A 13,630-nucleotide genomic window follows, 5' to 3' on the forward strand; every position below is an offset into this window, starting at 1 on the left:
CACAAAAGGGTCTCTACTGGGAACGAGAAATAGCTTTGAAATGCGCAGCAAAGTAAATGGGACACTAGAATATGACCAAACATATGAGACACAATTAACCACCTGATATAATCTGAACTAACAGATAGCTATGACTAGGATGCTAAATTTCCATAAAAACAAATGCAAAATCTTCAAATATTGACCAATAATATATTTCCCCATTCCATTTAGGTTCTATTATGCAGCACAGTAGCTAGATATCTTGGTGCCCTAGGCATGATTGTTGTTTGCTCCCCGCCCCGCACCACCAAGCACCGACAATTTATATCTGTCCTTCGATATTTTTGTGTTATGCCATGGTCTGTCATATTTATTTATTGATCGATTGATTTGGTTTATTTTACTTCGCTTTTCTCTCACTTTTTGCTAATCGAAGATGTTTATATTTATATGCTACACATTTTGAAATGAAGTAACAAAGAAAATCTCATTAGAAAATAATATAGGGTATATTTAAAGATTCGTAGTTTGCATTTCGGAATAAGAAAAAGTTTAGAATATTTAATAATATTTCAGTTATGTCTAAGGCCCGCTTTAGACGAAAACATTTTCCTAAGCATTATTCTTAACATTTATGCCATGACCAAAATGCTACCATGTAAAGTGAAAAATCTTATGGCTTTTCAGATGCCATGGCATATTTCATGGCATTTCTCAAGGATAGAACCCGTTCTATTTCCGTAGCATTTTCCGTAGCATAACCAATCAGAAGCGACCTCTTGATCACGAGTGAGATGTAAACAATGTATCACTTCACATTTTTAAAAGCCAATAACTATTCAACCGAGAGGAATAACGTTTCGTATAAAACGTTATTAGATACAAAACAATGGCGCTGCTTAAACACATACTTTACAACGTTTACTGCACACGTATGGAAGAATATTTTACTTGCTTCAATTCTAAACACCGTGCACTCAGCATAAATGGTGTAACTCGACGTGCCTTTCATGCTGTATATGTTATACATTGTAATCGCAAAAGCTAACCGAAAAGAATGCTTCCATGTAAAGTACTATCTGCTATGAGATTTTTGGAGGCATTTACATAGCATTTATGCTAGCAAAAATGTTAATGGAAATGCTTTCGTCTAAAGCCGGCTTTAGTGTTTGAAGAGCATCTTTAAAACGTACTATTGCTACTACTACTACTTTGAGAAACAGAAAATTCCAAGCGAAAATTTATCCATCGCAAATTATGACTTTGTTGTCTTTTTAAAAAAGTTTTGAATGACGCCCTAGGAGACTTCAGTCCCCCTAGCCTACTATAAAAAAAACAACATCTCAAACCCTGGCGCGGGAGCAGTGGCGCTAGTGTCGCTAGTTAAACATTTCGGGGAAACCTGTAGTTCCCATATTTTCCGAGGTTTCACAAAGCTTGGTGGATCTGTAGAATCTTGCTACGTGCGATGAGTAGAGAGCCACGCGATGTTGTTAGGACCGAGGCTTTCAAATATAAAACTAGGCCTGCTTGCAAGTAGGCAAATAGGCATTGTGCTTACGCACCCATACTTTTGAAGCCAACCAATCGCAGAAGATGCTCTCGCAGTTTTTTTTGAACACGTACACTTGCGCGGTCTACCCCTTCAATCCACCACTAGTTTATTTTTTCTACTCGCGTATAATAATTATTTTTACGTAAAAGAAATTTAAGTGATTTGTATGTAACCTGTTTTAAACTATTTTTTGCTAAATTTTAAGAACACTTTTTATTTAAGCATTTTAGCGAGAAAGAAACGTACAAGTTTTCCCGTTAAAGGGTAATTTCGAGATTTTGTCACATTTTAAAAAAAACACGTTTAACGTTTCAGAAATGTGTTACAAAGTATATACATACACTGGGTCTAAAATAACCATGTAAGAAAAAAGTCATTTTTCCATGAACTGAAGTCTTATACCGAAATCAACTTTCTTTATTTTTTAATGCCAAAATTTGTAATCATAAGAAGATTATTTTTTTTCAATTAATAAACTTTCAGACTACACAGTTACTTGTTTTTCACCATGATTCTTCTCTATGCATCACAATAGGGTCTGCAATTAAACTCCTCCGTCACATAGCTAAATCTTTGCCATCATCAGTATTATCATCTACCACATTTTTGATCAGTACCTTCATTTAGTTACGCATCAGTGAATATTATCCGTCATTATAAAAAGGTACGATGGTTCGTTAAACCTTATTCCCCACTCACAGTCAGGACTGTTTTTTTAGGCATACTGTACGTAGACTGAATTCATGTTCTATTTACATATAGTCTTGGTTGGCTTGAGTTTGAAAATATAATATATTCCGCGCCACATTTTCATTCTGGTATAACCCCCCCCCCATAAATATTACTCAAGTAAGAAAGAAAACATAATCTCCCATTACAAAATTCCTTGGCACCTCGCTGGACACAACAATAGCAGTGTCAATCATGGGTCTGATTTATTTTTTTTTGGTAGCAATTTTGCCATGCCACTTGATTGCAGGGTGGTGTAAGAGATATAGAGCATTCAGTTATAAAAGAACAGTATGCTTTACTATTTTAAAGCGTTTATTTAATTATTCCCCTTAATATACATATACATACAGGATGAAATATACAAAATATTAATGCTTTTTTTTAAATGACAATGAAAGTTGAGGATTGACATCAGAGAAGTTTCAAAGCTCTCAGAATATTATAATAACTTATCGTTTTTGTCCCTAAAGAGTATTGCGAACGAACACATAGGAAATGAATAAAGTTTAACAATAAACAGATGTCGGAAATTGTAGAGTGATATATTTATTTTATTTTCTCCAGCACGTTGCACCCTACGGCATGCTTTTTTTGTGGTAATAAATTCGAACAAACCAAAAATTTATTTGCAGGAAAATAAAGGCTGCAGGAATTATCTCGACGGACGTGTCCATAAGGAAGAGACGTGGCCTGTGAACCCCAGCCAAGTTCAAGGTCGTTGGTTGAAGAAGTGGCGGTGAGTTACCGCTGGCCAAGGAGGTGTTAGGTGATGCTAGTGTGGATGCTGGAGACGGTTCTCTAGTTCTCTCAGTTCACTGTCCTGTCTTCGTTTGCACTGTCCTTTCTGCAAAAGAGAATATACCATTAGGAAGTCACAAACCATATAACCACTCGAGAGCATGGAAGATAATTTATAGTGCAAATACGGATGAATACCACTCCTTACACCGTAGCGGAGTGGTTAGCACAGCGCGATTGACATTTTGTTAATTCTATAATAAGTATATTATTATTGGTACGTTTATCCTGGTACTTGGTCCCTCCAGATAAAAATTCGTGGTTGAGCCTCTGGACGTTCACGTATTCCCAGAATGGGAATCGAACCCAGGAACTCTCATGGAGAGGTCGAAATCGAATCTTAACGCACACAGGCTTCCGGCTCTTCATTTATAACATTTGGGAATGTATTGTCATAAAGAAACAGAGTTGCTGTTTAAAAAGTAACTAAATTACGTTTACCGTTGTCCACCTTAGAAAGTAACAGCTACTTAATAAAAACTTACTAACTTCTAATTTTCTAATTACATTTTTTCCAAAGACTGATTTAATACGTGTACACGTTCTTCTTTTCATTTTACCTTATTCAGCGTAGCTATGTGTAATCCCTAATCAGCAGCGTTTTTTGGATTTTACATTTTACATTTTTTGTTGCAGGTTACCAGATAACATACAGTGTTTCATAAATCAGCTTAGATTAACGAAATATACGTCGATGTGTTGAAATATAGACGAGAACGCAAGGAAGGAATTTCAATGTCGAGGGAAAAGTCCGGAGTTTCAGTGGTGAGTTGTTAAAGCTAGGGAATTTCAGGGTTGAGAAAAATTTCAGATAATTTTTATTGTTGGAAGTTGTTCAAAGCCCATTCATTTAAGACAACATACACTGCACAGTATATGATCATTGTGGCAAGGCACTTAATGACCTAAAAATGCATTTATGATCTAAAAACAGTAAAAAAAAATACGCACATTTTTTTTTAAAAAAATGGACAATACATTTTAAAAAAATATTTCCCTCATTATTAGTTCGTTAACAAGTAATGAGAAATTTGATGAGAGGGCAAAATTATTAAATTTACTACATGTTCGAGAATGGGGTAATGTCTCCTGGACACCTCCTGTAGGAAACATGCTGATTATTGAAGAACTGGCAAATATATCCCATTTCCAATCAATTTACAAAAGTAAATTTTATTCTGTATTGTTTTTGAAAGCACAAATTACAGTGACTTCTCACAATAAATCTGAAATAAAATGAACACTTTGTGGAGATTCTCACAAAAAATGATTGTTGTCTCTCTACTTCCACTGAAACAATTGGACCATATTGAATGCTAGCAATGTCTCTTGGATTTGATTTAATTTACAGCCAGCTGTAGGAAATTTTCACCTGATAATACTTGAAATAGAGTTATTGCTATGGACCTACTATGTTTCATGGAAATGTTGTTTGCTTTTGTGTGGACAAGCGTTAAGAAGCAGAAATAATAAGTAATAAATATAACCTCATAATATAACAAAAAATGCCATTACCTTCCAGAAAACCATTAAAACTGCTCAAAAGTGACCTAAAATTGCCAAAAAGTGGTGAAAAATGAAAAAATACCCAAACAAATTGACTTAATTTAACCAATTATTTGATGATACATATTATTATTATACTTGAGCGCTCTTTCGACATTTATAAAATATGTAAAATTATCAAACGCCTTTGCATAATGATCACATACATTGCTTGATTTTTATAAAAAATTGATGGAATGTGTGAAATTGTGTTTACATTGAGACGAGTCTTACACTGTAATTTGAAACTTTGCATCTGGAGAACAACTTGGGCATTGGTTCAGGATATGTTATGCCAATTTCTCCCTAAAAGTACATAACTCCTTATGAGATGACACTTTTGAAAGATAATAAGGGAAAGCAGCTCCAAGCGCCTAGCAACCCAAATGCAGATCTGATGCTAAAGCGTTTTTGTACAAAATCTCCCCCCATCCACTTTTTTTTTTAAGTCTTTCCATTCAGTCTTACTAATGTACGAGCACAGTCATTTATTTCCTTAGGCGTAATTAATATTGTGTCGCGGTCGCGTGTTGTGGATATAGATTTATGAAGCATGTAAATTCACATTTGCTTTCGCCCTTACCTGTAGCAGCGGTACACGTTGCTGATCCCAGCGTACAGACATGTGACGTCGGTGTTATCTTCACTTGCTAAGGACAATTCTGCAGAGTTCACTGAAAATTGAAATAAAGTGATAAGAGATATGAAACACCTTGCGTTCATGAAGTATGAGAAAAGAAGACATAGCATATGAGTAACTCAACTTAAAAGCTCAAGGTTAAAAATATAGTTATCATATAATAACAGGGAAATGTACTGAAGCGTCCTCAGGCTTCTTGCCCTTCTGTACTGCTTCGTTAGCTTAGGATGGTCTCTTTTATTCATTTAATTGAATTGTAGTCTTCCAGATTATTTTTGCTGTAAGTTTTATTCTCTCATATGTCGTACTTCTGAAGACGCCGAGTCATCTTGTTAAAATCCTGAACTGTAACTACAGTTCCAGTCCTCATCGGAACGACCCTTTACTTCAAAGCGAGTTTCGAAAGATAAGTTTCCCCTCTGACAACCACATGCCAAGTCCACGTAGAATCCCAGTAAATACTTTCCTCAAATCTTTCCCACCAAAATCTTTTCCGTCCAAAAGCTGACAGTACTTGTTAAGCCCACGTGGAGTAAATGAGATGTTGCCAATTCAATTTCTTTACATATTTCTTAACGTAAGGTTGCGGTTGCGTAATCTTTGTTAGGTTGTGATATTGTGTTGTGCATTTTTTTATATACATATATATACAATAAGGAGACCTTGGGAGTAAAACGTCACAGTGAATGAATGGATGTCTGAACACTGCAGCAGGTAGACTTGACAACAGCGCTTTTCAGAAAAACAGGTGGACCTACACGATGGCGCAGAGGTAGCATCATTGCCTTGTAATCAAGGGGTCCCGGGTTCGATACCTGGTGGAGGCACATAGTCGTTCGGATCCCGCTTTAAACTGTAGGCCAGTCCCGATTAGCCTTTATGTGCATAAAGTGAACTTAAAAAACACCAACTCGATCAGAGTCGCTACCGGACGACTTCCTCTCGAACTGTGTCAAAGATATCGAACTGGAGTTTCAATGAAGACTTAAGCTATACAAACAAACTCGTCAGAGGTGAGTTAATCATATTTTTATGATTATTGTTGTTTTTGTTATTCTGTCAAACATTCATGCATCTGATTTTTGCCCTACGGATGTTGACATTCCAAATGCACATGTAAAAATGTTTGCAATTTAATTCTGTCGAATGGATCGTGGCACAAGAGTTTGCAACACACACACCGCCTCTTCAGTAATTATCAATCTTTCATGAAGTGGTAATGAACACATGTTTACTTTGCGGTTCTTGTTATGATGCTAGAACGATATTCCTTGTAATCACCAGCGACCAACGTGTAAGACCGAAACTTTCAAAGTTGCTCCCTGCTCTGATCAGGAAGAAAAAAAGAGAAATACCCTTGTTTACAAGTTTCTTCAATACCCACTACATGGAACGCAAGTTTACTAAAACTTCGTTAAGGAGGAATCGTTAAATCAAGAGTTAATCTCTTATCGCAACGATGCAATTCTTCGAACTTGCTTTTAAACGCCTCGTTAAGGGTAATAGCAGTCTTTGGTTATGCGAACAAGATGGCAGGTAATGGTTTTGACTTTACTGTGACTTTTGTTGGTTTTTTTATCTTTAAAATGATGCACAAAACAATTCAAGTAAACGCATGTTTATTAAAGGACTGCATGAGAAATTTTATAGTGTTCAATTTCTCCAAATATCTCGCGTTAGAGAAAAATAATAATAAATAAATAATAAATCCGTGTCATGAAATAATATAGGGTATGTGGTGGTGATGACGGTGGGAGTGGTGAGATCAGAACCATCCTTCGGCCGACCTTTACTTGTGAAAAAGCTTAAAGCAAGGGATCGTAAAGTGGTCGATGTGGCTGGCTTACAGGGACGCCGGGAAACGTTCAAATATATTCACTGAAATGAGCACTGCCTGAGCAAAATCCAAAATATTAATGATACTTTCGATGTTGTAAGAAGCATTGACAGTATTTATAAACTGACCAAGACAAAGAATAGGCGAACTGAAATTCAAGACTATTCTTTCTAAAAGTCTCCATAGTTGATTGATTGATTTGGTTTACTTTACTTCGCTTTTCTACCACTTTCGGCTAATCGCGAAGATGAGGATGAGTGTGATGATATGATGAAATAACAAATAACACCGATGTCTAGGTCAGGATTTAAACCCGAGATACCTGGCGTCGTAAGGCGCTGTTCGAACATCACTACGGAGTGTTTCGCGTGCCATTCAAAAACAACAATCACAAGGGACACGTGCGACAGGGGAAATTGACGAAAGAACAAATGCAAACAAAATGTGTTGGCAGCCTCGTTTCGAACATGCAGACTGTAATGTTGTAACAATTTATTTGAAAATTATACCTATGTTTGCTAGCGTTACTGCTAATCGAGATCGTCACATAAGGAAATACAGAGGTTGTTTCCGATGTATGGTGACGAAATTGCACACCTTGTGGAGCACCACCAAGCGGGAAGAGAACGAAGCTGCCAGTCGTGTGGGCACGTTGGACCGTTGACTGTGCGTAACAGCATATCGGGAAGAATGCCGCCAAAAATCAGTGCATATTGGGAGGGTTACATAACTGCACTTTCCGACGTAAACTACAGTTATAGTGCCATTATAAAACTGTGCAAGGAGCGTGGATTCACTGTGTCCAAAAATGGCATATCACGGGTATTGAAAGGGGCAGGCAGGTAAGACGAGGCGTGGGGTGATTCCTGTGGGGCAGAAACAGGCCAACCCCTGGCCTACCAATAGCCGCACACCAGCTACGATTCGGGTTGTCAGGGCGTTGGTCACCAGGGAGAATCCAGCCACACAGAGCAATATCGCGAACCGGCTACAAACATCACTGAAGACAGTGCACACCATCATTCACTGCGATTTGGGTTTGGAAAAGCGACGCAAGGGGCGTGTTCATAAGCTTTTGCAAAAACACATCTAAGGAACGTCGCACCAACTGTCGCAAGCTTTATGAGCGGCACCTGTCAGGTGAAAAATGGAAGTTCGTTGTTACATTGGACGAGGCATATGTTTACCTTGATGACTGTCACAAGCCACGTGCAATTTTTTATCGATCGACAGGTTCGATTGACTTACAAAGATGGTTCACTGAATGTAAGGAAAGTTTTGGCGCAGGTTTCACGATCATTGCTGGATAATCGTACAATGGCAATCTGACCATACATCGTGTTGCCAAAAATACGAAGGTTAATTCCGATTGTTATCAGGCTAACGTCCTGGCACCCGTTTATCGCCATGACATTCCCCATCTCTACGGGAGGGATCAGAATCGTTTGTGGGTGCATCAAGACATGGCGTCAAGTCACACATCTCGCTCAACCCGCCTCTTCCTCCAACAAATGGAAGAAGAAACTGGAATTCGTGCCATTTCTTTCACAGACATTGCAGTGAAGTCACCTGATGTCTCACCGATGGACGTTTGCGCCTTCGGCCTACTGAAACGAGCCTTGTCTCAGAGAAGACCCCGTACCATTGAAGGGCTATGGAAAGCCTGTCAGGAAGAGTGGTTGAGGCTGGACATGACTACACTTTGTGCCAGTCTCCTACAGTGGAAACTTCACTGTCGGACAATTGCCAAGATGCAGGGCCACCAAATAGAGCACTCTCGATGGTGGTGACATGGTTTCTCTTAAAAGAGGAGCAGTTTGAAATCGTCACAATAGATCGGAAACAACCTCTGTAATGGTTAGGGCTCTGCTAATTTAATGATAAACTTTGATTAGACATTAATAAATTCACACATTAAAAATAACGCAAGGATCAGTTGCTCATTAAAAACCAAAGCCAAGAAATACATTCTTATATTAAGCGCTGAGATGTATAGGGCACTTGGAATTCAAAATGACAAAAACAAGCTAGCAAAAAGCTCCGCAGAGGAATTTTTTTGATGTCTTATGTTGCCATTACAATTATTTTCTTTTCAGTAGAGGTTTGTCCTCTTTTTGTAATAACGCTAGCAGTTTGGAGTGACAAAGGGAAAATGCTTTCACTCACCTAAGTCCATGTTGTTCCTCTTTCCGTAGCGGCTGTTGAGGAAGAACTTGTCCGTTCTCTGAACGACGTTCGTGTTCTTGTCCGATCTCTGCTCCAGCTTGATGTCGGAGGGAGCGTCCCTCCGCCCGAAGCGGCTTCCTGGGTAGAATTTGAAGCTGGCGTCGCGAACTGAAAGAAACGAAGCTGCTATATATATATATATATATATATATATATATATATATATATATATATATATATATATATATATATATATAAATCATCCTCCGTGGTGTGCCCAGGGTGCGACAGAAGTAACGTCCTTTTCTTACCAGCGAATATTGTCGAGATGTTTTAATTGTAACAGACTTGCTGAGTTAGTAAAGTTTGTATACCAGATTCCCTGAAGTAAAATGGCCCATGCAGTAGAGTGGCCACCTTCACCGCCAGACCTAACGCCGCCCTATTTCTTTTTGTGTCGGGTGTCAAAGATTTTGTTTCATACACAAACCATGAACCAACAATACATAATTTGGGACTAAATGTCTGACATTAACCAAGAATTATGTTGTAAGGCTTGCTTGTGTGTGGTTGATAGTCTCGCAAGATGTCAGTATTTTGAACATTTAACTTGAAACAATTAGTACTCTTATTAATATATAAACGAAGTACATATTGCATAATTATGTTCATGAGGTATTATTGAACTCTATTTTTTCTAGCTGCACTCAAGCAGATGTAATTATCACAAAAGATTTAGTAGAGATTACAAGCAACTATAAAAGGTCATTCCTTCTGCCACACCCAGTAAATATATATATGTAGATAGATAGAGATATCCTCTCCGCATGTCAAGAAATTGAATAGCAGAGTAGATTTGGTTTAAGTAAGTTTTGAAGTTTCGTAAACAAAATGTCGAGAGTCTCTGTCTCGGCTCGATTTTACAGAGTCCTACTTCGTTCATGGTTTCTTCTCGACAAGTCTCGAAGGGTTTGATCTCGGTCTCGTTTCGATTTTTAACGAGCCAGTAGATGGAGGCTCTGGACTGAAGCTCCTTCCTAAGTCCGCGTCTGGCAACAGAGTGCCTTTTCATGTAACGAAAAGAAAATATCTGTGCTCCAGAGCTTTTCATTCGCTGACACACGTGAAAGTTATCCCCGAAAGGCTGCACCTCTCGTACCTATCAAGCTTCCAAACCCTTAATCAACTTAGCTCGTGAACTAAAAGCTGCTGTTTGAATAATAAAAACAAAACAAGGAAAGACCGTTCACTTGCTACTAAAACTCAGCGGGTTTTATTAAAATATAATTTCCCCTTTCAAGCGGTAGAGAGAAAGTGAACATACACCGCTGCTTCACCGTGGAAAACAAAACAATGACTCTCCACACAGCACCACGCGTGAGGTTGGGTAACGTGAGGAAAGCGGTTGGATGAAAACTGAAATGAAGTGATTTGTACAGTAATTGTATTGATAATAAAATTTTCTTTCTTGTATTATGAAACCCAATAGCAAGGTTTCTAAATGAAATCTTAAATAAAAGAGATCCATTTCTTTATTATTTATAGTGCGGTTTTGGAATGGGACTTAGAAAGGTGGATAAAATTGGAAAAAACAAATTCTATATAGCAGTAGTTTCTATGTCAGATGAAGCAAGAGTATTGCAAGAGCGTATGTACCAACGATTTTAATGTGATGCAGAAATATCATTAAGAGCAGCCATAGAAATAGTTAGTCTCTATCTCGCTCTCTCTTCATTATAAGTTCATAAACTAAACTCATTTCTCACTGTCGTTAAGTGAAGAAGCCTTACGTTGGTTTGAGAAGAGAGGAAAGTTTAGCATTGGAGATTGCATTGAAGATATTGACTGGTCCCGAAGATTATAATGTCAAGGATATTTTATTCTTGCAGCTATAAACCTTCGGGTTTAAGAAGGCTGGAGATTTAGTTTGTTAGGATAGTGCTAGACATAGGAGTAATTACTCTGATTTGGAGTATGTTGTTTTGTTATTCAAATTACACTGTTTATAGTTGTTTGGGAATTGTACAGAATATAAAGTAACATTTGACTGAATATGATTTTAATTTAAATTGAGATGAAGAAAATATAGTTAGTGAACAAGCAGTGGCGTGTTCAGGGCTTGGGAGGGCAATATCCTCAGTTGGCCCAAATATCCTAAACAAAATATGAGATAAGTGAAAAATTATGAGTCCAAACCTCCTTAGGAAATTCTTGGGCATGACACTACGATACATGGCTTGAATTATTAATCTTTCCAGTGAATTCTTAAAGTACGACATATGTTGTAAGCTCATTTCCTTCACGCACATATTCACAATCCTTGCCGGTCCCAATATTTCATCACGTCTTAAACGTAGTAAGGATTGTTTCTAAGTAAGTGTGTAGGAATATTTCATCTCGTTTGTACCGTATGTGATCAGTTCTACCCACCATACTTTCCAAACTTTTATTAATTATATAATTACTTCAAATTTCAGAAATAAGAACACTATTTTACCCATAATTTTATTAATCTCGTTCAGGGAAAGGGAATAAAAGTGACACTTAATGATGCAAATGTTAATTTTTTCTCGACGTGTCAGAATTTCTCCTGCGAGTAATTATTTTCAAATTCTGACACGAAAACTAACATTTTCCGAAATTATGTGTTACTTATCGAGGAACACGTCGACAGTCAACTATTTATCGAGTTCTGAAATCACAGCTAATCAAAATTTGCCGACAGTTGGGAAATTAGGAAAATCCAGGGATAGGCTTTTTCGTCGAAGTACTCTGTCATAAATTTTCCATTGTTTCATGTGAGATCATTCGTCCGAACATTTGGTTAAAGATGTGGCAAAAACTGAAGAGAAAATTTCCTCCATGCGAATACGTCAAGAATGGAACTGTAAACGTAGCCTTTTATACTTCCAAAGACTGACATATAAGAATATATAGTTATTTCTAATGTGTTTGGCACGTATCAAATATATTTTTTTAAATTACTTTCAAAGCATTTTTTCTTCCTAGTGGAGACACCTTTGAAGATGGAGGCTAGGATCTGTAGCTTCCCCAAGGCCCCCTCCCCCTGAATCTTTAACCTGTTATGATACACAGTTTTGTATAAATGCATAGAGATCTTATGCTTCGCAAGTTTCTACAATGACATTTAAAATTTACGATTTTTGTTGTAGAATCAGCAACTTGTCAACTATCCTGTAGGATGCCTAATGTGAATGAATCAAGAATTTGTTTCAAAACCAAACATAAAAATATGTTATAAAAGGAGCTTTGCATTTCCCCTACCTCTTTAGCCACCAAAAAAACAAGAAAAATATAAAAAAAGGGGATATTTAAGTTCAAGTGTTAAGAATGAACGGAGAAAGATCATAAAACGTTCTCAATCTTTCAAGTATGATCATTGTAAAGTAATTGCAAAATTTTTGTTGTTTTTGTTTCAATTTTCACTTTAGGCCTAAATTGGTTAATGCATGTATCGAAAGATACACTATAACATTGACATTTAGACGAAATACCTCAGCGACTAACAAGCTTTGTTTTTCAAGCATTAATGTTTTAACTTTAACACTATCTCGCTCCATGATTCAGTTCTTCGCGATTAGCCAAAAGTGGCAGAAATCCTATGTAAAATAAACCAAATCAATCAATCATTCCATGATTCAGCTGTTAGGTACCAATGACACTCACCCAAACATAGAGAGAGAGAGAGAGAGAGATCTTAAGAAATAAAAGCATCTAGGACAGTGGTTCCCAAAGTGTGAGCCGTGGCGCAGCGAAATGTTCCAATATTTTCGGTGAAATGTTATGATTGTTCCTAATATGTGCTTATTTAGAACTTTTTACACACAAAATGTTTCTGAATTTGAAATATGTGTTTATTTTTTAACTCAGGGCAAGCAACCTAACATCACTAACTGAGCGTTGCAAGTGTTAGATAGGCCTACATCCTGACCGGGGCACGGCGAAAATGTCTTGAAACACTAATGGTGCCGTGAGACGAAAAAGTTTGGGATCCCCTGATGCAGGATATATATATATATATATATATATATATATATATATATATATATATATATATATATATATATATATATTAAATCAAGAAGTGATTTTCTTCTAGTAGCAAATTATATTTACTGATCATGAAAAACATTCTTGCACACCCTTTTATACATACCTTCTATTGCCCGCTCTTCCCTCTTGCCGTATCTCCCGTTCGGATAAAACTGTTGCGCTGAAGATGCAACCATAAGGGACCAGAGGACAACCACAACTATGGATATGGCTATGAGCTGTCTCGTACACGTGGTCGACGATGCCATTGTCTACGGAAGATAAAAGGACAAGGTTAAAAAAAAAACAGTTTATCTTTGTT

At 37.3% G+C, this 13,630-nt stretch overlaps 1 protein-coding gene across 2 annotated transcripts in view; it reads right to left on the reverse strand.

Annotated features, from left to right (window-relative positions):
* Positions 1-2,602: 2,602 nt before the first annotated feature.
* Positions 2,603-13,630, reverse strand: part of LOC145986867 (uncharacterized) — a 95,846-nt gene continuing 84,818 nt past the window's right edge. For both annotated transcript variants that reach the window (XR_014441614.1, XM_083121339.1), the window contains exons 2-5: positions 13,433-13,580; positions 9,256-9,423; positions 5,196-5,286; positions 2,603-3,113 (exon numbers count right to left, since the gene is read on the reverse strand). Coding sequence is in view for 1 of the 2 variants with exons in the window: in XM_083121339.1 (XP_082977465.1) it covers positions 3,077-3,113; positions 5,196-5,286; positions 9,256-9,423; positions 13,433-13,577 (441 nt within the window). In the remaining variant the exon portion in view is untranslated. The remainder of the gene's footprint in view (positions 3,114-5,195; positions 5,287-9,255; positions 9,424-13,432; positions 13,581-13,630) is intronic.

This window comes from Lepisma saccharinum, chromosome 1 (assembly GCF_977018435.1).
Source record: "Lepisma saccharinum chromosome 1, izLepSacc3.1, whole genome shotgun sequence".
Classification (NCBI taxonomy): Eukaryota; Metazoa; Arthropoda; class Insecta; order Zygentoma; family Lepismatidae; genus Lepisma; species Lepisma saccharinum.